The sequence below is a fragment of the Lithobates pipiens genome, unplaced genomic scaffold, assembly GCF_037356315.1.
Source record: "Lithobates pipiens isolate NorthernLeopardFrog02 unplaced genomic scaffold, aLitPip1_a1.2 Scaffold_95, whole genome shotgun sequence".
NCBI lineage: Eukaryota > Metazoa > Chordata > Amphibia > Anura > Ranidae > Lithobates > Lithobates pipiens.
This window is the reverse complement of record NW_027507918.1, coordinates 297609-324459: the sequence shown is the minus strand read 5'-3', so window position 1 is coordinate 324459 and position 26851 is coordinate 297609. Positions and strand designations below refer to the sequence as shown.

At 46.4% G+C, this 26851-nt stretch overlaps 1 protein-coding gene across 1 annotated transcript; it reads right to left on the bottom strand.

Annotated features, from left to right (window-relative positions):
• Nucleotides 1-17178: 17178 nt before the first annotated feature.
• On the bottom strand, nt 17179-24061 carry LOC143973761 (resistin-like beta). Its single transcript, XM_077474605.1, has 4 exons — nt 23581-24061; nt 22863-23060; nt 18296-18373; nt 17179-17543 (listed from the first exon to the last, which is right to left on the bottom strand). Exons 2-4 carry the CDS (start codon nt 22978-22980, stop codon nt 17410-17412), a joined length of 330 nt encoding a protein of 109 aa, XP_077330731.1. The 5' UTR covers nt 22981-23060; nt 23581-24061; the 3' UTR covers nt 17179-17409.
• Nucleotides 24062-26851: the final 2790 nt, after the last annotated feature.

Here is a 26851-nt window from a genome sequence, read left to right as displayed (position 1 = left end):
AGATGGAGCACAGGTGGGCACAGGTGGGCACTGGCGGTGCACAGGTGGTCACAGGTGGGCACAGGTGGGCACAGGTGGGGTAGATTTGGACGCAGGTGGGGTAGATCTGGGCACAGGTGGGGTAGATCTGGGCACTGGCAGGGTTTTTAATAGGTTTACTGTCACTTTTAGTATGCTGTAAAACTCACTAAATCCTTCGGTCTCCTCACACGCTATCGCTGTGTGAGGAGACACGTTCGGCAATGGGTGATGATCTCATTTGTTTACATTTGAGATCATCACCCATTGGAGGCGGCGATCGCGCTGTAAACGGCCGCTGTGATTGGCCGTTTACAGCGATCTGTGATTGGCTGTGTCCAGGGGACACGGCCAACACAGATTTTCCCCGATGCGCGCTCCCGGGAGCGCGCGGGGAGCTCTTAAAGGGGACGACGTCAATAGACGTAGTCCCGAAAATTGAGATCCGCGCTGTAGCCATCATTTGACTATAGCGCGGATCTCAATTGGTTAAATTTGGTACCTGGGGGGTGTCTATAGTGTGCCTGTGAAGGGGCGCATGTTTCCCGTGGTTAGAACTGTCCCTGTACAAAGTGTCATTTCTGCAGAAAAAAAAGTAATTTATAATCACTCGCGGCTATAATGAATTGTCTTTGAAAGTCATTGATGAAAAAAAAAAAGCGTGGGGTTCCCCCAAATTCAATTAACAGGCCCTTCAGGTCTGGTATGGATATTAAGGGGAACCCTGCGTCAAATTTAAAAAAAAAATTGACGTGGGGTCCCCCTAGAATCCATACTAGACCCTTTATCCGAGCACACAACCTGGCAGGCCACATGAAAAGAGGGGGGGGCGAGAGAGCGGCCCCCCTCCCTCCTGAACCGTACCAGGCCACATACCCTCAACATTGGGAGGATGCTTTGTGGTCCCCCCCAAAGCACCATGTCCCCATGTTGATGGGGACAAGGGCCTCATCCCCACAACCCTGGCCGGTGGTTGTGGGGGTCTGTGGGCGAGGTGCTTATCAGAATCTGGAAGCCCCCTTTAACAAGGGGACCCCCAGATCCCACCCCCCCTGTTTGAAATGGTAAGGGGGTACAAAAGTACCCCTACCATTTCACAAAGAAAGTGTAAAAAATAGTTAAATAAGACAAACACACTTTTGAAAAATTCCTTTATTAAAAATAAAAAAAAGATTCCAGCGGTGGTAATCCACTCTTGCTGTCCAGCGATGGATGATCATCTCTCCGGGGTCCAGCGATGGATGATCATCTCTCCGGGGTCCAGCGATGGATGATCATCTCTCCGGGGTCCAGCGATGGATGATCATCTCTCCGGGGTCCAGCGATGGATGATCTGATCCAGCGCAGCAAATCCATCCATCTTCTGTCTCCACGGAGGAGACACTGGGGGGGATCCCGGCAGCCTGACGTTTCTTATATGCAGAGGGCGGAGCCACCATCACCTGATCCCGCCCCCCTCTGATGCAATTGGGGAAGCCGGGGGGGGGGTCACCCATACGTCATTGGGGAAGCCCTCTGCATATAACAAACGTCAGGCCGCCGGGATCCCGCAGTGTCTCCTCAGTGGAGACAGAAGATGGATGAATTTGCTGCGCTGGATCAGATCATCCATCGCTGGACCCCGGAGAGATGATCATCCATCACTGGACAGCAAGAGTGGATTACCACCGCTGGAATCTTTTTTTTATTTTTAATAAAGGAATTTTTCAAAAGTGTGTTTGTGTTATTTAACTATTTTTTACACTTTCTTTGTGAAATGGTAGGGGTAATTTTGTACCCCCTTACCATTTCAAATGGGGGGCTGGGATCTTGGGGTCCCCTTGTTAAAAGGGGCTTCCAGATTCTAATAAGCCCCCCGCCCGCAGACCCCCACAACCACCGGCCAGGGTTGTGGGGATGAGGCGCTTGTCCCCATCAACATGGGGACATGGTGCTTTGAGGGGACCCCAAAGCATCCTCCCAATGTTGAGGGCATGTGGCCTGGTACGGTTCAGGAGGGGGGGCACTCTCTCGTCCCCCCCTCTTTTCCTGCGGCCTGCCAGGTCCTGACACTGACTGTCTGCAAATCACAAAACCATTTCCTGAACCTACTCATGTCATAGCGGGGTACCTGTCCTATCTCTTACTTACAATGACTTCCATCTCATGGGGCTTTATTTGCTTTGTGGTCAATTGAACCTCACTTAACCACTTCAGCCCCGGACCATTTGGCTGCCCAAAGACCGGAGCGTTTTTTGCGATTCAGCACTGTGTCGCTTTAACTGACAATTGCGCGGTTGTGCGACGTGGCTCCCAAACAAAATTGATGTCCTTTTTTTCCCCACAAATTTTGATGGTATTTGATCACCTCTGTGGTTTTTATTTTATGCACTATAAACAAGAAAACAAAAAATGTTTGACATTTTTTTTGTTTTTTTTACTTTTTGCTCTAATAAATATTCCCCAAAAATATATAAAAAAACTTATTTTTTTCCTCAGTTTAGGCCGATACCTATTCTTCTACATATTTTTGGTAAAAAAAATCACAATAAACGATTATTGATTGGTTATAGTGTCTACAAAATAGGGGATAGTTTTATGGCATTTTTATTATAATTTTTTTTTATTAGTGTAGCGCTGGCTCCTGATGAGCAGGTGTTATGGTTTTTGAGAAAGTTAATTTGCCTGAATCCACAGTTGGGCTTTGGGACCATTTATTCAAATTTCTGGTTTCAGTACCAGTCGAGCTGGGTTGCACTGGGTTCTCCTTGACTGCAGGTGTCACTGCCACCGCTGCCAAGAGTAGAGAGGCAGTCTAGCTGGGTGCATTGAATGCCACTATTTCTCTCGGAACAAGCCCAGTGGGAGTGTTCTCCTGCTGTGCATTCTAGGGGGGTGGTATTTAAGGTACCGAAGCCACATTGGCGGGGGATTTTTTTTTTTCTGTCTGTTCGGGTCTGGTGGTCCTCCTGACCCAGCCCCATGGCCCTCCTGACCTGGGGTGCGGGACCATGCATCCTGAGTCTCAGGGCTGGCTGGCCCGAGGCAACGCAACTGCAGGGACAGGCTTGAGAGAATTTCGGGGGCCTACTGATCCAAGGGTGGTCCGGTGCCGTCTCATCTGAAGGGAGAGGCCCAGCAACTGAAGAACCCCAGTGGGGGACTCTTCAGGAGAAGGCCGTGCGCAAGGCTGGCTTCTCTGAAGGAGCCTGGAGGCTTAGTTGAAGGACGCAACCTGAATCAACACTCATATAGTATCGCCGGATCAGCTGAGAGGACCTGGTACCATATGTCATGTCTTTAAATTTATTCACATCCCTCAGTAACGCTCAAGTGTATCTCACAAATCTGTGGTAGAGACTTTACCGAGCATCCCACCTGCTGCTAGGCCTAGTGAGAGAGGTCTATCCGGGGGTTGTAAAATCCAGTTGTGGAACAGTTTTATTCTCTGGATTTCCTTTAAAGACTTCCATTTTGCAATCCAAGTACCTGAACTCACTCCTAACCCTCTACCCTCTATTGAGAGACTTTGTTTTGTTCTAAATAATTAACACGAAAGAGGATTCAGTGTCAGTTTCCACATTCTTTGGGCCATCCACCACAGGAACCCCAAGACGGAGAAGCAAACAAGTGAGGTAACGGTGAGCCCAAATAAAACCAGACGCTCCTTCGGGGGTCAGTGCTACATTAGTAATGGCGGCGATCTGCGATTTTTATCGTGACTGCGACATTATGGCGGACACATCCGACAATTTTGGTGCTATTTTGGGATCATTCACATTTATACAGCGATCAGTGCTATTAAAAATGCACTTATTACTGTGTAAATGTGACTGGCAGTGAAGGAGTTAGCCACTAGGTGGTGCTGCAGGGGTTAAGTGTGTCCTAGGGAGTGATTCTAACTGTAGGGGGCTGGGGCGGTGTGTGACACGACACTGATCAACGTTCCTGATCACAGGGAGCTATGATCAGTGACACTGTCACTAGGCAGAATGGGGAAATGATTGTTTACAACGGCAGCTCCCCGTTCTTCCTCTCTGTGAGACGATCGTAGATACCCCTGAGGACATAGAGTCTGCAGGACGCGATCACACTCACGGAGCTTGTGGCATGTCTTAAAGAGCAACGTACAGGTACATTAATATGCTCATCCGTGCCCTCCTGCCGACGTATATCGGCGTGAACCAGCCGGAAAGGGGTTATGTTATCAATGTTCAATATAGATGTTGTAGTGGTCAGGCTGCTGCTGCATTTAACCACTTGGTTCTCCCCCCGCATCAGTATTACTACGAGCTGGCAGCAGCTACAGGCCAGGTGCCATACATGTACATGGCTTGGCCAATGCACAGTCCTGTGCCCCCTTTGGGCATGCAGCGCTGCACTCCCAGAACCAGTAGATCGTAGCTCCCGATCTCCGGCTGCTTTGAGTGGCCAAGATATGACACGATTGCTGTGTGATCACAATGTAAACACAACTGTTATGGATGAGTTTCATCCAATACAGCTGTGCTTAGTATTGTGATACTGTGATTGGTCGACAGCTATCACATGGTGCCTGGGCCACACACAGCACCCTGTACCATGTGATAGCTGTGAGCTAATCACAGCTGTTATGAATGTAACCCATCCATGACAGTTCTAAACATTGCTGTTACAATGATCATCACTGCAACAGCAATCAAAGTGTAAAAAATAAATAAATAAATCCCTGATCACCCCCCACTATGGGGGAACTGAACTGATGAAAGTAAGTAAAAAATAGCAAAAAAACTGAAAATAATGTTAAAAAATAAAAATTTATAAAAACAATTAATTATTTATTGAATTATCTTTTCAACATACTTTCACCAGTCAGTGTACCTGATCACCTCGACACTAGTTATATGATGACGCTGTACTGAACTGGTGATAGTATGTTAAAATAAAAAAGGTGAAAAAAATTTATTTAGTTTTTGACTTTTCCAAAAAATTGTGACAAAAAAAATACAACTTCAAAAAACTCACCATGCCTCTTACTAAATACCTTGAACTGTCTACTCTCCAAAAATGGGTCATTTTGGGGGTATTTGTACTGTCCTGGCTAGGGATGAGCTCGGTGTTAAACTCGAACATCGGCCGTTCGTCTGTTCTGCGAATTCAGAACGTTATGGGCCGTTCGCACTAAATTCGTGTGGCATGAACGGCCCACAATGCACTACGCCATCGCAGTGCATTGCTGGCTCACGATTGGCCAAGCATGCACTGTGACCCCGCATGCTTGGCCAATCACAGCGCTGGCAGCGAGGAGAGCCATAATTGGCCACAGGCATCCAATTATAGCTCAGGGGGTTTAGTACACGCCCCACACTATATAAGGCCACCAGCCTTGTGTAGTGTGTTTCCGGCGTGCAGGGAAAGAGCAAGATAGCTGTTTATGATCTTCGATGCTTCTTATTCCCTAACTGATAAGAGGCTTAGCCTAAGTGGAGCGCATGTTTTTTTCTGTCGCTCCACTTGTGTAATATAAACGAGGCCTGGCCCAGGTGGAGCGCGTACGCTTCCGTGTTGGGCGGTGACGCGCTGTGTTCGTCTAAGACGCACGGCGCGTCATCACGCTGTTGAAATGGGCGTCACCAGGATGTTGCTGACTATAGAGCGACGGGTGATTGCATCGATATGCGTCACTTCCGCCGCTCTCATCCTTTGACCCCATATCCCATTGGTGGTGAAAATGAGGCTTGGCTTCGTTCCGTGGGTACGGAACGAGACAATCCCAATAGCTGACGAGGACTTTCTGTTTGGGTTCCCACGCTTGTGGTTAAGGGTAAGGACAGGTGTTCTTTCTTCTTTTTTCTCCTCTCATTTATTTTTATTTTCTATTCGGTGGGTGGGGAAGTTTCCAAGGGTTGTGACCCATGGCCTACATACCTCACTTCCGGGATGAACCCGGAAGTGGAGCAGAGCGGTCCAATGGAGGAGGAGGCTTGTGCCAGGTTTTACTATATAACAGAGGCATCATGGCGTGTCACCCACACCCCAGGACGACGTGATCTTTTCACGAAACGCGTTGGGTGGCGTGACACGCTTTTATGCCTCAACAGAACTGTTTTTTGAACGGGATATCGATTGGACGACGCTTGTCCATTTGATGATATGCCCTGTGACCTTTTACTTTTGTAAGTGCATTTCCTTTTATGTTTAATTTTATTAAATGATTTTACACTATTTGGAGTATTCTTCCTTCCTATGGTGGACCGATTGCTTTTCCATTTGAACATACTTGAGTCCTGCTCCAAAAGGTTTTTTCCTGTCTCGAATTATTCAAGATTGACGCATTTCCTGACCTGAATTCATGATAAAGCGCTCCTTACTGGGGCATCTGGTAAGGGGCCATTGTTATCTGTTTGGTGGTGGTGCACCTCAATTCGCTTCACGTCAACAAAGGTTCAGAATTTGGACAATTACCTTGGACACGTGGTGTTTTTCAGTTTAATTCGCAAGGACTTTACATTATTGATACATTATTTTTTATGTAAATTTTTCACTGTGTTAAATTTTGTTCCCTTTTTTGAGTACTGGGATCACTGAGACTCAGTGTTATATGCCAATAGGTTCATGTTTACACTAATGGGTGACATTGCACGTTACTTCATATTCTGCATGTAGCTAGTGGAATTCAATTTTTGATTTTTAAGTTTTATTGAGCACCTTTTTTCATTGTGGGGTGATTTATATCCTAATAGATAATATTAGGGATTGCGCAGTTCTCCTTCTTCTTTTTTCATAAAGAGCAAGATAGGCAGGGACAGTGTGTTCTTTTCTCAGGCATCCGCAGGAGTTAGTTGGTGTTGTGTGCCTCCAGCACAGCACAGTATACACCTGTATCTACCCTTTACTGCTGGTGTTCTCTAATACAGCCATCTGCTGTAGTTAGTGGGTGTTGTGTGCATCCAGCACAGCACAGTATACACCTGTATCTATCCTTTATTGCTGGTGTTCTCTAATACAGCCATCTGCAGGAGTTAGTGGGTGTTGTGTGCATCCAGCACAGCACAGTATACATCTGTATCTACCCTTTATTGCTGGTGTTCTCTAATACAGGCATCTGCAGGAGTTAAAGTGGGTGTTGTGTGCCTCCAGCACAGTATACACCTGAAGATACCCCTTATTGCTCGTGCTGTCTGTTGCATATCTTGCATATTAGCCTTTAAAATTAGCACTTTTGATTTTGAACGTTCGAGTCCCATAGACTTTAATAGGGTTCTAAAGTTCGCACGAATTTTCGGTCCGTTTGAAGGTTCTGGTGCGAACCGAACTGGGGGGTGTTCGGTTCATCCCTAGTCCTGGCATTTCAGGGCCTCAAGAAATGATATCAGCTGCCAGAACATCAGGATTGATCAATTATCAGATATATATCTCATAGTTTGTGGACTCTTTCCTACAGACTAAATAATATACACCGAATGGGATCCTTTTTTTTTTTTTTTTTTTTTACCAAAGACATGTAGCAGAATACATTTTGGCCTACATTTATGAAGAAATTCAATTTTTTTTGGAAATGTTTTATAACAGAAAATAGAAAATGTTTTTTTTTCCAAAATATTCGGTCTTTTTTCATTTATATCGCAAAAAATTAAAAACCCCAGTGGTGATCAAATGCCGCCCAAAAGAAAGCTCTATTTGTGTGAAAGACAAAAATGTCATTTTGGTACAATGTTACATGACCGCGCAATTAGCAGTTAAAGTAATGCAGTGCTAAATAGCAATAAATGTCCTGGCCATGAAGGGGTAAAACCTTCTGGAGGGCTTAAATCACCTCAGGGATATATTGGCTTCAGTTCTTTGGTATCGGAATTGATCATGTAAAATAATTTTGATGTGTGATTTGATATTTCCATCAACTTATTGAAAACCATGTTAGCAGCATGTTACCTCCCCCTCCCCCCCGACTCTTTCTAAAGAACTCGTATTTTTCCTGACATTTCCTCATTCTCCTGACTTAAAATGTCACATAATTCATCTTTGCTTCACCAGTAGTGAAAACATGTCCCCTGAGGGCGGAGGGCGCTCTCACCACACCCTCATACCTCCGAACCTGTTCTATTATTTACTTCTCCTTAATCCCCTCCATTAATTCTGTACAACCAGACAATAATCCTCAAACAATGATATCTTTTCTTTTCTTTTCTTTTGGAACTCAAGCATGAATCCCAACCTCTGCTCCAGCCCCGCTAGAACCAGATCAAACTTGCTGAGGCCCACCCCTCTGCCATCTCCCATTCCAAACAGACTACATGATGGTGAGATGAGAGCTTTGTGGGGGCCAAACCAACACTTCCAGGGCTCCTTGTCCTTCTTTACATTGAAGATAGTTCCTAGTATCATTAGCGGCATGTTTGGGGCGGTTGTCCTGCTGCAGAATAAATTTGGGGCCAATCACACATCTCTCTGATGGTATGGCATGATGGAGAAGTATCTGCCTGTATTTATCAGCATTGAGGACACCTTTTATCAGGCAACGTTGAGGAGAGTAGATGCAGTGGTTGGATAACATTGAGGAGTGTAGACTCTTTGGCCGGGATAACATTGAGGAACGTAGATGCAGTTGTCTGGTAACATTGAGGAACGTAGATGCAGTTGTCTGGTAACATTGAGGAACGTAGATGCAGTTGTCTGGTAACATTGAGGAACGTAGATGCAGTGGTCGGGTGATGTTGAAGAACCTATATGCAGTGGTCAGGTAACGCTGAGGAGTGTAGATACAGTGGTGGGGTAACATTGAGGAGCATAGATGCAGTGGTCGGGTAACGTTGAGGAATGTAGATGCATAGATGCAGTGGTCGGTAATGTTGAGGAGAGTAGACACAGTGCTTGGTAACGCTGAGGAGTGTAGATGCAGTGGCTGGGTAATGTTAAAAAGTGTGGACACAGTGGTTGGGTAACGTTGAGGAGCATAAACGCAGTGGTTGGGTACTGTTGAGGACTGTAGATGCAGTGGTCCAGTAACATTGGGTACTGTAGATGCATTTTCAGGTAAAATTGAGGACTGTAGATGCAGTGGTCGGGGTAATGTTGAGGAGCGCAGTCACAGTGGTCAGGTAACGCTGAGGAGCATAGCCACAGTGGTTGGGTAATGTTGAGGAGTGTAGACGCAGTGGTTGGGTAACATTGGGGACTGTAGATGCATTGTCGGGTAACATTAAGGATGCAGACGCAGTGGTCAGCCAAGGAAACTTAATACAGCAGGTGAAAGACACATCATCCTTACTTCCCTACTACGTCAGAAGATGTCCAGTAGTGCCATCAGCACAGAATTGGGGGAAACCAGTGAGACCCAGGTACTCGCATCTACTGTCCAGAGAAGTCTGGAGGAAACCAGCAGGACCCTGGTACCTCATCTACTGTTCAGAGAAGTCCGGAGTAAACCAGTGGGACCCAGGTACCCCTACCTACTTTCCAGAGAAGTCTGGTGGACACCAGTGGGACCCAGGTTCCTCCATCTACTGTCCGGAGAAGTCTGGCCTGAAGTGGTCTTCATGGAAGTGTAGTACCCTCTAGTTAGGATTGAGGAGTTAGGATTTTTCTAGCAGAGTAGGAAAATGTAGGCAGTCTAGGCCTGTTTGTTTTCATTCTGGGCTGTGTAGGGTGCAGGGCAGGGCTGGTTGACTCACAGGTAGCATCACTGTCACCTCTCTCTTCTTTCTAGAAGGTGCTAGAAAGAGAGTTAGAGGAGAGGAGAGTTGGAACTGCCTGGGGTATTTTGAGGAGCCTTGACCAATTCCCAACTTGGATGGGCAGTGGGCAGGCCTCCTTAAATACCTGGGGGGGGGGGAGTTGTCAGGTGGAAGTGCTGGAGTGAGAAAGTGGAGGCTGTCAGGCCCACAGGGAGCTCCCCAGTCTGGGGGGGGGGGGGGGGGTGACCTTGGGCTCGGGTGCATCCAGGAGGAGAGAAGAGATCCTGGAGGTGAGGCACATGAGGGAGCGAGGAGAGGACAGCGGGTGAGAACACTTCTATGATACTCCAGGGAGGACAACTGGTCACAGCCAGGAGGGCTGGTGAGTGAGGCGCAGTCCGGAGGACTTTTCAGATGGGTGCAGAACAAGAAGAGGGGACTGTGGGAAGGGCAGTGGAAAGAGGTCATTGCAGCCCGGCTGGCTGGCAGGGCCTGAAGAGAGATATCATGGACTGGTAGCTGAGCAGAGGACAGTTAGCACCTGAACTATTTCTACAGCACAGGGGCCCGAGGCCTCTACCTCCAAAATGCAATCCGCTAAGGTCTTGCGAGGATGTCAACCCTAACCATGTGGTGCTAGCTAGTCTGGAGGAGTAATAGTCTGCATCAAATGAAGTGCTGGAGGAGGGAAGGAAAAGAGGTCTTAAGCAAGAGTTTGTGCTGGAGAGAAGACTGGAGTGTATATACTGGAGTGTATATAGACGTCCCAAGCAAGTCCTGCTGAATCATTCTGGGCATCCCATAATTATCTTTTACCCTCCAAGTTAATCCCCTCAATAAAAAGAACAAAGCTTATGGACTGTTTTAAGCCCCCGATGTGGAAATAAGGCTAAAAGACTAAACTATGCTGGACAACAATCAAAGGTTGAAGCCATGGTGCTCATAGTCTATAATGTACTCCCAACAATTACTAATATACTCAATTCAATAGAAATGTATCTTCTAATTTCTTGAAAGCAAGACCCCTCTAGACGATTGGGTGAAAACAAGCGTGGTGTAGATACAATAATGACCACCAGATGTCACTCTGCGTCTTTGGCCATTTTTGTTTTTACCAAACAGCATGTAGGTATATATACAGTATATACAGTATATCGGCGTTCTCCATCTCGTACTCTTGTAAGTAGATTTTAATGATAACTAGTGTAGCCCTGACCCCCAAAGGAGCGGCTGGTTTGATTGGGATTACCGTTCCCTTCTTCTCCTGGATTTGTGTCTAGGGGTTTCCCGTGGTAGATGCCCAGAAACTTTAGAGACTGACAACAGACCCGCATAAAGGGGTTTTTATTTACAGAAACGTAGACAAAGAACAGTCTCTTAGAATAGGATCAGAGGGTTAGGAAGGAAGTTCAGGTTCTCTTACTGTCAAAGTCAATGATGAAGGACTTTCTTACTTTGACCAAATCCAGAGAATAGCCAATCACTACTGGATGATCACTCAGGTTGGACAGTCCGTCTCTCACAAGGTCTCGCAGCCAACAAGGTGCTTCCTCAGGAACAAGTCTCTGCCACAGACGTTGTTGTAGAACATTCAGGAAACTAAAACTTGTAGAACCTTCGTGTGATATCTGGATCAGTCGGTTTGGAGATGCCCACAAAACTGGATTCACTTTGGTACTTCAGCCCCTCCAGACTCTTGTTAAGAAGCCAACCCGTACATGGCCTTCTTCTGAAGAGTCCTCCCCTGGAGAGCTACGAAGTTATTGGGCCTCTCCAACTACCGGAGACGGCACCGGACCTCCTTATAATCCTTTCCTTAGTTTCCTTAGTTTCCCTGCCTTGGGTTAGCCAGCCCTGAGGCATAAAGTCGGGTGGATCTGCACCCCAGTCCATAGCCTTCCTGGGGGCTTGTCAGGAGGACCAGGACCATGGAGTCAGAACACCCTTCTGGACCAGAACCCCGAACCACGTGACATCCTTTCTAACAAGTCAGGAAAGTACAAATACCCCCCAAATGACCCCTTTTTACAAAGTAGACATTCCAAGGTATTAAGTAAGTAGCATGGTGAGTTTTTTTAAGTTGTCATTTTTTCCCACAATTCTTTGCAAAATGAAGATTTTTTTTTATTATTATTTTTTTTTACAAAATTGTCATATTATCAGGTTATTTCTCACACACAGCATATGCATACAACAAATTACACCCCAAAATACATTCTACTACTCTTCCCAAGTACGGCGATACCACATGTGTGAGCCCACGTACACACAGTCGGAGATTTTGCCAACCAAATCCGTCGGATTTTGCCCGTCGGATTTAGTCCGACGGATTGTGTCCGAAACTGTTGCATACACACAGTCGGACAAAGTTGGCGAAAAATCCGATCTTTCAGAACGTGATGACGTAATTTCATTACGATGGGACTACATTCAGGCTAGTAGCCAATAGCTTTGATGTAGGAATTTGATCTGAGCATGCGTGGCACTTGGTCCGATAAAAATGCTCTACACATGATCGGATTAGGTCCGTCCGGCCCAGTTGGTCGGGAAATATTTCCAACATGTTGGAAAATTGGGTCGGACGGAATCAGTCCGATGCATACCATACACAGTCGGATTATCCGACGGCACGGTCCGATAAGACTCATTCCGACAGATTCTCCGACCGTGTGTACAAGGGCTCAGACTTTTACACAGCCTGGCCACATACAGAGGCCCAACATTGATGTAGTACCTTCAGACGTTCTACGAGCAAAAATGACACATCTCATTTCACAGCCACCTATTACACTTTTAAAGGGCCCTGGAGTACCAGGACAATGGAATTTCCCATAAAATGACCCCATTTTGGAAAGCAAACACCCCAACGTATAATCTGTGAGGCATAATGAGTCTTTTGAATGGTTAATTTTTTTCCAGAAGTTTTTGGAATATGTGGAAAAAAATTAAAACGCATTTTTTTTTTTTTACACAAAATTGTCAATTTATACGATATTTCTAACACATAGCATGTATATAGCAAAAATTACACCCCAAAATACATTCTGCTACTCCTCCCAAGTATGGCGATACCACATGTGTAGGACTTTTACACAGCCTGGCCACATAGAGAGGCAGAACATTGAAGTAGTACCTTCAGGCGTTCTAGGAGCATAAATGACACATCTCATTTCATTCCTACCCATCACACTTTTGAAGGTCCTGGACCACAGGACAGTGAAATTACCCACAAAATGACCCCATTTTGGAAAGCAAACACCCCAACGTATATTCTATGAGACATGGGCTGCAAATAGGTACTCGTGTACTCTGATGGGCTGGAAATAGGTACTCGGGTACTCTGATTGCCTGGTGACAGGTACTCGGGTACTCTGATGGCCTGGTGACAGGTACTCTGATGGTTTGGTGACTGGTATTTGGGTACTCTGAAGGGCGGTGACAGGTACTCATATGGACTGTGACAGGTACTCATATGGACTGTGACAGGTACTCAGGTACTCAGATGAACTTTGACAGGTACTCGGGTACTCAGATGGACTGGAACAGGTACTCGGGTACTCAGATGGACTGGAACAGGTACTCGGGTACCCTGATGGACTGTGACAGGTACTCGGGTACCCTGATGGACTGTGACAGGTACTCGGGTACCCTGATGGACTGTGACAGGTACTCGGGTACTCAGATGGGCTGTGACAGATCCTCGGGTACCCTGATGGACTGTGACAGGTACTCGGTACTCTAATGGACTGTGACAGGTACTCGGGTACCCTGATGGACCGCGACAGGTACTCGAGTACCCTGATGGACCGTGACAGGTACTCGGGTACCCTGATGGACCGTGACAGGTACTCGGGTACTCTGATGGGCCGTGACAGGTACACGGGTACTCTGATGTGCCGTGACAGGTACTCGGGTACTCTGATGTGCCGTGACAGGTACTCGGGTACTCTGATGTGCCGTGACAGGTACTCGGGTACTCTGATGGGCTGCGACAGGTACTCGGGTACTCAGATGGGCTGCGACAGGTACTCGGGTACTCTGATGGGCTGTGACAGGTAGTCGGGTACTCTGATGGGCTGGGACAGGTACTCGGGTACTCTGATGGGCTGGGACAGGTACTCGGGTACTCTGATGGGCTGGGACAGGTACTTGGGTACTCTGATGGGCTGTGACAGGTACTCGGGTACTCAGATGGGCTGGGACAGGTACTCGGGTACTCAGATGGGCTGGGACAGGTACTCGGGTACTCTGATGGGCTGGGACAGGTACTCGGGTACTCTGATGGGCTGGGACAGGTACTCGGGTACTCTGATGGGCTGTGACAGGTACTCGGGTACTCTGATGGGCTGGGACAGGCACTCGGGTACTCTGATGGACTGGGACAGGTACTCGGGTACTCGGATGGGCTGGGACAGGTACTCAAATACTCTGATGGACTGTGACAGGTACTCTGATGGACTGTGATTGACAGGTACTATGAGGGATGGTGACAGGTCCTCTTTATTGGGGGGGGGGCAGGCAGGCAATCAGTATGATTGGTGTACACTAGGCGGTAACGAGATGTTACCGCAATCTCCTCCTAACACATGATCGGTGTGTGAGGAGGAGAACAACCCAGTAACATCTCGTTACCGCGGTTTGTTTACATTTTAGTGATCGGCTGTGAAAGGATCACAGCCGATCACGTGGGTAAACAGCCGGCCAATGGCTGTTTACCAGCGTCGGTGACGAGCAGTGTTCCCGGGGAACACGCCGCCACCGAAGTGCACGCGCAGCGCGCTCACGATCGCGTGCGTGCACAGTCGGGGTGTGACCATCTGTGATCGCTATCACGGCCGATCACGTGGTAAACAGCCATAGCCAATGGCTGTTCGCCCCCTTCGGTGGCGAGCGGTGTCTCCGTGACACGCCGCCACCGAAGAAACAGGGATGCGCGCGCACGATCGCGCGCATTCCCTGTTTAAACGGGAGGATGTCATATGACGGCCTCCCGCCGCAATAAGTGCGCCACCTGGCCGTCATTTGACAGCCGGCGGTCAGCAACCAGTTAATGTTATATTTTTCTAAATCTGTCCTCTGTTAGCCATGAGGGTGCTTCCTGAGACATGCTATGAAAATTAGTCTTGGTTACTGAATCCTCCCCATTTCTCTTGTGAAGACTGATGAGAAAAATGTATTCAAAACCTTCGCCATCTCTCCGTCTTTTGTAACCAGATTCCCTTCATCATCCTTTATGGGGCCAGTATGATCTGGCCTCACTCTCTTACTATTTATATACTTAACCACTTGGGATCCGCGCTATTGCCGAATGACGGCATTAGCGCGGACCTAGATTGCCGGGACTACGTCTATTGACGTCGTCCCGGTTACGAGCGGCCTGCGCGCCCCCTGAGGGGCGCGCGCGGCGCGCTCTGTGATCGGCGAGTCCGTGAGACTCGCCTGATCACCGATCCGTGTAAGGGGTCGATCCCGACCCCTTATCACGTGATCAGCTGTCAGCCAATGACAGCTGATCATGTGATAAAACGGAGCCGGTAATCGGCTAGTATTCCTCCTCGCGCTGACAGCGCGAGGAGAAAAAAAAAAAGCCGATCGCCGGCGGCCGTGTTCGGGACATCAGTCCCGATCACGGCCAACAATTCAAGCGGACACCTGCCCCCTGCCAGTGCCCACCTGCCACCCGCAGTGCCATCCTGAAATAAAGTAAGTGCCCCCCTGTCAGTGCCACCCAGCAGTGCCCATAGTGCCCACAGTGCCACCCAGCAGTGCCCACAGTGCCACCCAGCAGTGCCCACAGTGCCACCCACAGTGCCACCCAGCAGTGCCACCCAAAATCTGCCTCAAAGGTGCTGCACCCCAGTGCCGCCCATCAGTGCCCAGCAGTGCCGCCCATCAGTGCCCAGCAGTGCCGCCCATCAGTGCCCAGCAGTGCCACCTATCAGAGCCACCTATCAGTGCCACCTATCAGTGCCCATCAGTCCCATCTATCTGTGGTACCTATCAGTGCCCATCCGTGCCACCCATCCGTGCCACTTATCCATGCCACCCATCCGTGCCATCTTATCTGTGCCCATCTTTGCCCATCAGTGCCGCCTTATCTGTGCCCATCGGTGCCGCCTTATCTGTGCCTATTAGTGCCGCCTTAACTATGCCTATCAGTGCCCACCAGTGCAGCCTATCAGTGCCCACCAATGCAGCCCATCAGTGCCCACCAATGCAGCCCATCGGTGCCCACCAATGCAGCCCATCAGTGCCCACCAATGCAGCCTATCAGTGCCGCCTAATCAGCGCACTTCAATGAAGGAGAAAAATGACCCGTTTGCAAAATTTTATAACAAACTATTAAAACATGATTATTTTTTTTTTTTTTTTTGCATCTTTTTTTGTTTGTTTAGCAAAAAATAAAACTCCGAGCTGTAACTAAATACCACCAAAAGAAAGCTCTATTTGTGGGAAAAAATGATAAAAATTTCATTTGGGTACAGTGTTGTATGACCGCGTAATTGTCACTCAAAGTGCATCAGTGCTGAAAGCTGAAAATTGGTCTGGGACTGAGGGGGGTTTAAGTGCCCAGTAAGCAAGTGGTTAAAGAATGTCTTGGGATTTTTTTTTTACTCTCCTTTACTATGTGTCTTTTGTGTTCTATTTTAGCCAATTGGATTGCACCCTTACATTTTTTATTGCATTCTTTGTACAGTTGGAATGATGGCAATGACACCTTAGCTATGCATTTTTTGAAGGCCTTTTCTTTTGCTTTTATATGCATTTTTACATTGGAGTTGAGCCACCCAGGTTTTTTATTAGCTCGTTTAAATGTGTTTCCCTTTGGAATGCACTGGCCAATACCTTTATTTAATATGCTCTTAAAGCACTTCCTCCATGTTTTTTGTTCCTAGGATTTTATCTTATTTAATATTTTCTAGCAAAGAGCCCAGTTTAGGGAAGTTGGTACCAGTACAGATCTCAGTGTGCCCATCAGTGAACAGTACAGGACCAGTGCAGGGATTTGGAGGTGTGTGTGAGGGAGGATGGGGCACTCCATGATATCAGGGACCCTTTACTTTTCCCCATATCAGACCCCAGTGACCTTCATGCCTGACCTGCCACCATGTGGTGGTAGTGAGGAGGTCAAACAAACTTCAGAAGGAACATTTCTACACTACTACAGTGCCTGCAATATGTCGTACATGACCATTTCACAGAGACGACACGTGTAGGATGTTTAAACCAAAGCATCTGTAAAGGGATGGACGGCACACCAGACACAAATAGGAGGTGCAATGGCTCCATATTTTACCTAGCAGATTATAAATATGAATTCAGACTGAGGGCCGTGCAATGATCTGATAGCTGATTGTATCTGACTGGATGAAATGTGTGTACCAATGTAATGTGCAGCTTCTGGGTGTGTCCACATACGCCCAGCTAAAACTGAGGAAAACCTGTGATGTCACCCCGACTCCGCCCTCCCACTGTTAGGAAGAATGGGAAAGAATCCAGGTTTAGGGCGGAAGAAAATGAAGAACACTTTCAGGAAAACTTTATTTGCAGCAAAATAAATCACAAGCTATAAACTTTTATAATCGGACACTGTAAGCTGTCATATAATAGGTGTGATGTGCAGCTCCGGGCCATGGAGAGCGGAGACTGGTCCTCTCTATTGTTATTTATATATCTTCAGTGAAGTTGATTATGATAGAAGAGATTATTTAGCGGTGTCACTCCCATCTCTGAGTGTCCGCCCTCTGGTGGTCAGACTCTACTTAGATCCGACCTTGCAGCAGCGGGCCGTTGTCCAGTCCATGGGGGAACACCGACAGTGACAAGTGTTCTGAGACTGGATGTCCCATGAGCCGCATCCCATCCCACAGGCACACCCCGTGCAGGCGTAATCTGAAGAAATTGAGAAAATATCTGATTATAACTTTTCTACAACCATACATATATATATATACACAGCAATATGCAAAAGTTTGGGCCCCCCTGAGATTTACCCCAAAATGACCTCATATGGAGGCTTTGGGTGAATGTCCAGCACTCCCCTCCTCTCATTAATTATGTCTTCTGGGGGGTGGCAGCGGTCCTTCTTCTCATATTGGGTGTGAGATCTCTAGGACCTCAGGGGTGATGTGAGATCTCTAGGACCTCAGGGGTGGTGTGAGATCTCTAGGACCTCATGGGTGGTGTGAGATCTTTAGGACATCATGGGTGGTGTGAGATCTCTAGGACCTCATGGGTGGTGTGAGATCTCTAGGACCTCATGGGTGGTGTGAGATCTCTAGGACCTCATGGGTGGTGTGAGATCTCTAGGACCTCATGGGTGGTGTGAGATCTCTAGGAACTCATGGGTGGTGTGAGATCTCAAGGACCTCATGGGTGGTCAGAGATCTCTAGGACCTCATGGGTGGTGTGAGATCTCTAGGAACTCAGGGGTGGTGTGAGATCTCTAGGACTCTCATGGGTGGTGTGAGATCTCTAGGACCTCATGGGTGGTGTGAGATCTCTAGGACCTCATGGGTGGTGTGAGATCTCTAGGACTCTCATGGGTGGTGTGAGATCTCTAGGACCTCAGGGGTGGTCTGCAGTGAAGTATATATCTCTCTCACACTGATACTGAGCTCTATTCTATTCTTATGGTCATTTACCTGTAGGACAAGTAGCGTATTCTCCTGTATGGTGGGCATCAATGCAGACAATTTTACTGTTTGCCAGGACCTCAGAAGCTGAAAGAAAAGACAGAGATATGAAGAACCTGCAAATGTAAATGGTCAGACAATATGGCTGCCTCCCAATACTATTATTTCCTTTATTGACTATCCAACCAACCATAACCTACCCTTATACATGGTACCTAATGCCCAAAAGGTGTTGGATCGTCCCGGGTGGACCTTTTTGTGTTTTTACCCTCCAACAGATTTGGATCCTGCTGGGTTTCTCAACAAAATCTCTGTATGACTAGCCAATGCCCATACTGTGAGTATACGGCTCCCTTTCAGGCCCTGTCCATATGGATAATGGCACACGTCAAGGCTGCTCACCTTTAGCCATGGAGTACTGGGCTAGCACCCCTTCTACACAGGACATACTGTCATCCTGCTGAATCATTGTCACATACAGTTGCCAACGGATGACCTATTGAAATATATACTTTATAATCAACCCCAAATTAGCATGTCCTTCTTTACTGAAGGATTTCCAAATCGTTGGGTGTTTCAGAAATTTTAATGTCAATTCTGCAAAAGTCTATTGCACTTGACATCACTTGACATCTCAACTTCACCTAGAAGAACACCAACATCTCAAAACTACTTTTCCCTTTCAGTTAGGCTCTGTAGCCATTAAGTATCTCGGGGTTCACATTCCCACTAATCTTGACACTTCTGGTTTGGCCACATGGCCCTTTCTAAGATGGAAAATCCATGAAATATCATTGTCTCTTGTATACTCTACATCTTTCAAGCTATGCCATTTCTGCTCCCTAAAGGTTTCTTCCTATATTGTAAAACCACAGTACTGAAATATATCTGGGCTTACTTATGACACCCCCCTCCCCCACTCCCAGTTGTGATATAATATCTTTGTCGGGTAAAATTCTACTGGTGGTGTTTGGACTTCCTCACACAAAATGATATTACAATGTGGATCTCCCCTAACCCATATCCGTGAATCATTGTAAGGACACGTTATGGCTCACAATTGGTAACCATTTATCACTGATCACTGACTTCTCTTCCTTGGAAATCACCCCAAGAGCTCCCCCAACTTTTCACTTGTACCATTGGGATTTCTCCTCTCCTAAAGGCATGGGACACCTTTTTTAAACTTCAATATTTGTACCCATATGTTCGACCATTCACTCCTATCCTAGGCAATCCCAAGTTCTCACCACGTCTCAATCCTGCTTTCTTAAATGGACATGTGCAAGTCTCTACCCAATCTCTAGAGCCGCTCACCACAATAAATGTCCATCTTTTATACTATCACATCCAACTATAACCCACCCCTTGATGTTGGCTCCAGTACTTTCAACTGCATGGTTTTGTTACCCAACTTAAGTAAAGTTTAAACCTCTAGAGCAGATTTTCATAACTTTTTCAATGCAGAAGAACCCTTGAAATAAGTTTCTGGTGTTAGGGGACCCCTACTAAAAATGACTATATCTACAACTCATGGTAGTGTGATGTTTAGTGGGAAGAATGTTCCTTGCTTTTATGGTCATTGGGAAGAATTCCCCCCTTACAGAGAGCTAAAAAGATCAATGGTGTCAGTGGGAACTTATCTGAAAGGCAGATATTGCTCATGGAACCCAGAGAAGCTACTGGAGGAAACCTGGTTGAGAAACCTGCGCTAGGGACTCATTTTGAATAGAGGACACACTGCTTTAGCACCTTATAACAGAACTATACAACATTCTATTACACAACTCCTACTCCCCTATCATATACCAACGCTTAGAATGGGAAAAATAAATGAGCCATCTGTTTCAGGAACACAACCTATTCAAGACTTTTATATATATGTGGCCCCAAAATCGGGTCGCAAATTTCATTCTCTGCTCTAATAACTAATAACATTTTGTGACCCGTATTTGGGGCCACATATCTCGGGGTCACTTATAGCTAGAAACCCCAAATTTGGTATGGAAACACAATCCTACTAGCACTACAACATATCCAAATTTGGGGTTTCTAGCACCAAGTGACCCCGAGATACATTGCCCTAAAGTTGGGTCAGAAAATATTTTCGAATGCGGTTGAAATAATTTCGAATGCGGTTGAAATAATTTCGAATGCGGTTGAAATAATTTCGAATGCGGTTGAAATAATTTCGAATCATGTTGAAATCATTTAGTACTTCGGCTCAAATATAATACAACACCCTTCTAACTCAGTTCTCAGGAATGCACTTTGCCAGTAATTCATGCTCCAGCAAAAAATTAATTAGCTGATTGGACTATAAGATTTACTTTGAGCTGACCTTTTGTTTCATTAGATCTTTAAAGAATTACCGAATCATGTCGAATTCATTCAAATTCATTCGTTATATTTCTTTTGTATTCGTTGTAATTCGTTATTTTTTTATTCAGACATTCGGATGCAAAATTCGGCCGAATTTCGATTAGTTACGAAACAAATTGCACAAGTCTAGTATCACCAGCCCGGTACAAGAACACAACTACAGACACAACTACAGTATAAAATTCAGACACATTGGTAACATTGCTGTTATAATTGAAATACATTTTCCCTAATCACATCTGATTACTGTTGGAGAATGGAGATGTAATATGACAGTAGGGACAATGCTTTACATATAGTGGCAACTCCCGTTAATCTATAATTTCTGGACCAAAATCGTCAATATTGATAGGCAAGCCACTAGCTCTGACATCCCCATATTTCTTCCCCCTCTATCTGTTCTCATGGGGTCCATCTCTAAAGCCAAATATGACTTCTCACATTCTTCCTGTAGACAGCACAAGCTGTGGTCCTCCACTATTTGAAATCCACCCAATCCCTGACTATCTCAGAGATAAACTTCTAATATGGCTATACAGGGTGTCTGGGTAGTTTCTTTGGGCTCTACTCAAATTATGGCCACTTAACTACACCTCTATGCTGTTGGGGTCATCAATTTTCCCTGTTTGGACTCCCTCACTCTTTGCTCTGGCTTTCCTATCTTCCCCTATCTTTTTCTATATTTCCCATAAACCCCTTTTCTACCCACTTTGAGCTATCCACCCTACAGGTCACATCTCTCAATCACATCGAGGGTCTCTGTTTCTTACTGACTAAGAAAAGTTTACCATTTAAAAAAAGATGGAAACAAATGTAATTCATTCAAGTTATGCTGTATATAGTTTTGTTTAAGAATACATCTGAGAATGTTTTGTCGCAGATCTGAGGGGTCTATAGATCGGTGCTTTCACCCAAAATTCCCATATTTTCCTAATCAAGTCTTGGATGAACGTTGTGTGAATCTTGGCTACAAACTGATAAATACCACCAAAAGGATAGCTAAAATATCTACAAGAGAAGCACCCCCCCCCCCCCTCATTTTCCAGCATAGGTTACCATGGGCTCATTCCTATATATCTATTGGGAATGACCAAAAAATCAAACATTTCTGGATCGGTGTCTACCAACTCATTGGCTCAGTCATGGGTAGAGGCAATCAGGGAAAAACCCCTGGGAAGCCCTCCTGAACTAAAACCTTAAGACTTTATTTTCTGTAAGGACTGGGACTTGGCCCATTCACCTTTTACACCCAACAAAGTCCACTACCAGAGGATTCAGCCTGGAGTTTGTCCTCCTGATATTTGCTGCTAACATTTTGGAGTATCCTACACCCTATATCCTTTTCCCTTATTAAAGATCTGCAATAAATCCACAAAAACACGTCGCCTAGACTATGCCTGTGTTTGTCAATGTACTTGGAACTGTGTCTGGAGCTAGCAGCCTCTGTACCATTGTGGGAGAACCTATTTTCAGTGGCCGCTTCCGGGGGGGACTATGGGGGGTTATTTACAAAAAGGCAAATCCACTTTGCACTGCAAGTGCACTTGGAAGTGCAGTCGCTGTAAATCTAAGGGGTAGATCTGAAATGAGGGGAAGCTCTGCTAATTTTATCATCCAAACATGTGCAAGCTAAAATGCTGTTTTCTATTTTCCTTGCATGTCCCCCTCGGATTTACAGTGACTTTACTTCCAAGTGCACTTGCAGTGCAAAGTTGATATTCCTTTAGTAAATAGCCCCCTATATCTACAATTGTTCGACCAGTCTTGCTCCAGGCACTGATGTTTAACACCCAGCTCAATTTATGAGCGCTACATTCAGCTGTCCAACCAATGGAAGTTCACCACCACTGGTTCTACAAGCAACTTAAAAAGTCCTTTCTTGCACTCAGCCTCATAACCGCGCATTATTCTGGTTGGAATTTATATTTTATTGAAGAATGTAGGTGCTCTTGCATTGTGTTTTAGTACTTTTAAAGTCAATAAAAACTTATTGTAAAAGAAAGTTGATCAATAAACCCCTAAGTGATGAAATAGGTTCAGTAAAAGGATACCTCTACCTTGTGGGCTCTACCTTCCTCCAAGACAGTATTTGACCAGACGAAAGCCGGGTCTGTCCCAACAAGGTGCAGTAAGTAGATGCATAGCAGATAAAAAAAATACGTTATCATGAAGAGGTTAAAAGCAGGTGACCTACCCATAGATTTCATGAGGTTTGTGAGGGAGACGACATCTCTCAGACAACATTCTCCAGCGCAGGTTTTGGTGTCTGCCGTGACCACCGACAGGAAAAATAAACAAAACAGAAGCTTCATCTTCCGGAGTCCAGGAACACCCGAGAGGGATTGAGAATGTGCGGAGAACGGGATGATATATCTCCACAAATAACGATCCTCTATACAAACACAGCCACCAAATATCTGGCATTAATAACAGTTCACATCCATCTATACCAGGATTACGGGTTATAAGAACAAAACATTTGTTTTACTTTTTTTACTGCTACATTTTTCCTACTCCATCCCCAACGTGGAGAAGTTTCACCAGGAACTTGAAGCACCAGTTATGGTGAAACGCTCCTTCTTTGGCTTCCTCCACTGAAAATAATTGATGTCACCAACTTTATGGTGGAGCAAAAGGATTGAGCCTGGAGCAGCTTTATAAATGGAGTTTTATACCAGCAGAATACATCTAAGAAGATTACAAAGGAGGAATTTGTCTGGTCTTTGTTGATGTCCCAGGTATAGATAGTGTTAAGGCTTCCAATAAGCGAATAATAATAAGTGACCATGCTCCACTCCTTTAGTAAACCCACCTTAAGCTCTATATATGGTGCTGTAACCCAGTAACTCATCATTATCCCAGTGATATAAAGATTGAGGACTGCACCTTCCACCCCGTCCCATTACACTTACCTGATGGATATGAGAGAACTTCTACATGACCTTGAATGTAAGAGGACACGTATATATCTTATGGGAACCGACCTTCCTCCAATCACAGCCTGTTATTGGGAGTTGTCGTCCCAATGAATCCTTCCCCTGCTGGACTCCAGCCACCTCTCTTGCATGGAGGTGGATGGGATGGGTGTTCCCCAAGAGGTCATCTCCCTTTTGTAAGCCCACAGGACCGACATGCCAAGATTTCACATAAACAGGAGGGTGCAAATCATGGTGGGGGTGCAGCCAAAAAAAAAGAAAATATAGAAATACAGTTAATAAAGAAACGTCCAGTAATTCTGCTTGGGGAGGAAGGGAATTTAAAAAAAATTCCCCTTTTGGGAGTTAGATTCAGATTTTCTGGCCATTGTTTAGGCTAATAGGTAAGTGGTTGCCAAACAGATAAAATGGGGGAGCTGAGCGCCGCCCTGGGGACATGTACCAAAGCAAAACTATGTTTTAAAACATTTTGTTTGGCCGGGGCCCAGGAGCAGTGTTTTTAGTAATGCTTGAAGTCAAATATTAAATAAATTCCATTAAATAACATGTGTGGGGGTTGCCCCGCCCCTGTCTGTGAAGTGGCTCATCTGTACAATGTATACAATCTACAACAACACACAAAAATCAAGAAAAAAAGCATGAGATCCCCCCAAAAATCCACACCAGACCCTTATCTGAATGTGCATCCCAAGAAAGGAAGAGAAGAGTGGCCATTCCCTCTCGTGAACTGTACCAGGCTACATGCCCTCAACATGGGGGTGAATATTGCCGGGAAGGCCCCCTCGTAATGCAACTTTTTTCATGTTGGTATGGATTTTGGGGGGAATCCAATCCATTTTTTCCTTGATTTTTGCATTGGGTTTCTCCCTTAAATCCATAGACCTCTAACTCTAGAGCAGGCTCCCTCTTTCACTCCATTGATTCCCAAGATTGAGAGGAGCCTCTGGAGCCAGACTATAATTATTCTGACCATTCGTACCCTGGCCCTGACTTCTACTCAGGAATCTGCAATTCCCCCTGGCAAGAGTAGTGCCTCCGGAGCTGAGAACAAAACCCCTGCATTGGGCCCATGTCTCAAAGCTTTTCAGGCAGCCAGGTGTCCAAAGAACTCCCATGGTTCTTGTACTGGTGACTTATATCCATAAGGATGTATAGGACTACATGAAAGCTTGTATGATTAGTGCCTGTACCAGGCCTAAACCCGAATTACCAGCAGCCTCTGTTCCACTGCTTCCCATTCCCACCATGAACCATGGCACCATTTTTCAATGGACTTCATAATTTATTTCTCACTGTCCTATGACTTTACAGTACTTTGGGTACAAAGTGTACCTCTTTTGCTGCATTGTGGTGCACTGTGAATCCTCAGACCTCATGGCATGCCTACCTCATGGATTGTGGGGTCGTGTTTACCTCCGTCTTTTGGAAAAGCCTCTGTAAGTCTTTGGACATCTCTTTACAGGTTGTGCTCTGGTGTCTGCCTACCATGATTATTACAGAATTTTGTCAATGTCTCCTTACTTAAACCTTTGGTCCTGAATAGGTTTTCCATCCTATGTCTCTTGCTACACCTTCTGCTAATCCATCACAAGGTTACAAAGTTCATCAAATCCCAAGATTTCTCAAAGAAAATGTCAGTACCTAATTGACTGGAGGGGCTTCAGTACTGAAGAAAGATCCTGGTGTCAGCTTCCCACTTCCATGTCTATTTTCCATTGAAACCAGGACCTCAATGGGGTGGATAGACTACATACAAATTAGGATGTGGGGTTAGGTTACACTCACCTTCTTCTTCTTGATCTAGCCCTGGGTCTTCTCTCTGGCACACAGCCACATGCACTTTCGGTTAGGTTGTGTCTCCAGTGACCCTTGTGGCTGTGCTGTGTCCAGTGACCACCTTTCCTGAATCTTCAGTGCTGTCTTTGTCTCCTGTGATCCCAGTTACTCCTGTGTCTCAAGCAAGGTGTCACTATGCCATAGTTGTGCCCCCTCCTGCATTTTACCTACAGCTCCAGTGACCCCTATGTCTCCAGCAACCATTGTGGCTCTGCTGTCTCCAGTGACCCCCTTTGACTTCTGCATCTTTAGTGCCATCTTTGTCTCCTGTAACCCCAGTGACCCCTGTGTGCCTCTGTGTCTCCAGTGACCCCTGTTTGCTCCTGTGTCTCCAGTAACCCTATTGCCCTCCTGCGTCACCAGTAATTCCATTTCCCTCCTGTGTCTCCTGTGACCCCTCTGTGCTTCGGTGTCTCCATTAATCCCATTGCCCTCCTGTGTCTCCAGTGACCCTGTGTGCTTCGTTGTCTCCAGTGACCCCTGTGCGCTCCTGTGTCCCCAGTGACCTTATTGCCCTCCTGTTTCTCCAGTGACCCCTGTGTGCTCCTGTGTCTGCAATGACCTTATTGCCCTCCAGTTTTTCCAGTGACCCCTGTGTGATCCTGTGTCTCCAGGGACCCCATTGCCCTCCTGTTTCTCCAGTGACCCCTGTGTGTTCCTATGTCCCCAGTGACCTTATTGCCCTCCTGTTTCTCCAGTGACCCCTGTGTGCTCCTGTCTCTCCAGGGACTCCATTGCCCTCCTGTTTCTCCAGTGACCCTTGTGTGCTCCTGTGTCTCCAGGGACCCCATTGCCCTCCTGTTTCTCCAGTGACCCCTGTGTGCTCCTATGTCTCCAGTGACCTTATTGCCCTCCTTTTTCTCCAGTGACCCCTGTGTCTACAGTGACCTTATTGCCCTCCTGTTTCTCCAGTGACCCCTGTGTGCTCCTGTTTCTCCAGTGACCCTTGTGTGCTCCTGTGTCTCTAGTGACCTTATTGCCCTCCTTTTTCTCCAGTGACCCCTGTGTGCTCCTGTGTCCCCAGTGACCTTATTGCCCTCCTGTTTCTCCAGTGACCCCTGTGTCTCCAGTGACCTTATTGCCCTCCTTTTTCTCCAGTGACCCTTGTGTGCTCCTGTGTCTCCAGGGACCCCATTGCCCTCCTGTTTCTCCAGTGACCCCTGTGTGCTCCTATGTCTCCAGTGACCTTATTGCCCTCCTGTTTCTCCAGTGACCCCTGTGTGCTCCTGTGTCTCCAGTGACCTTACTGCCCTCCTGTGTCTCCAGTGACCCCTGTGTGCTCCTGTGTCTCCAGTGACCTTACTGCCCTTCTGTGTCTCCAGTGACCCCTGTGTGCTCCTGTGTCTCCAGTGACCTTACTGCCCTCCTGTTTCTCCAGTGACCCCTGTGTGCTCCTGTGTCTCCAGTGACC

Bases quoted from the DNA above. Each gene is read 5' to 3' on its own strand.
- LOC143973761 (XM_077474605.1), bottom strand. From the start codon at position 22,980: ATGAAGCTTCTGTTTTGTTTATTTTTCCTGTCGGTGGTCACGGCAGAC. The intron at 18,374-22,862 runs GTAGGTCACCTG...CTTTTCTTTCAG, and splicing joins AAACCTCATGAAATCTATGG to CTTCTGAGGTCCTGGCAAAC. The intron at 17,544-18,295 runs GTAAATGACCAT...CAATTTCTTCAG, and splicing joins ATACGCTACTTGTCCTACAG to ATTACGCCTGCACGGGGTGT.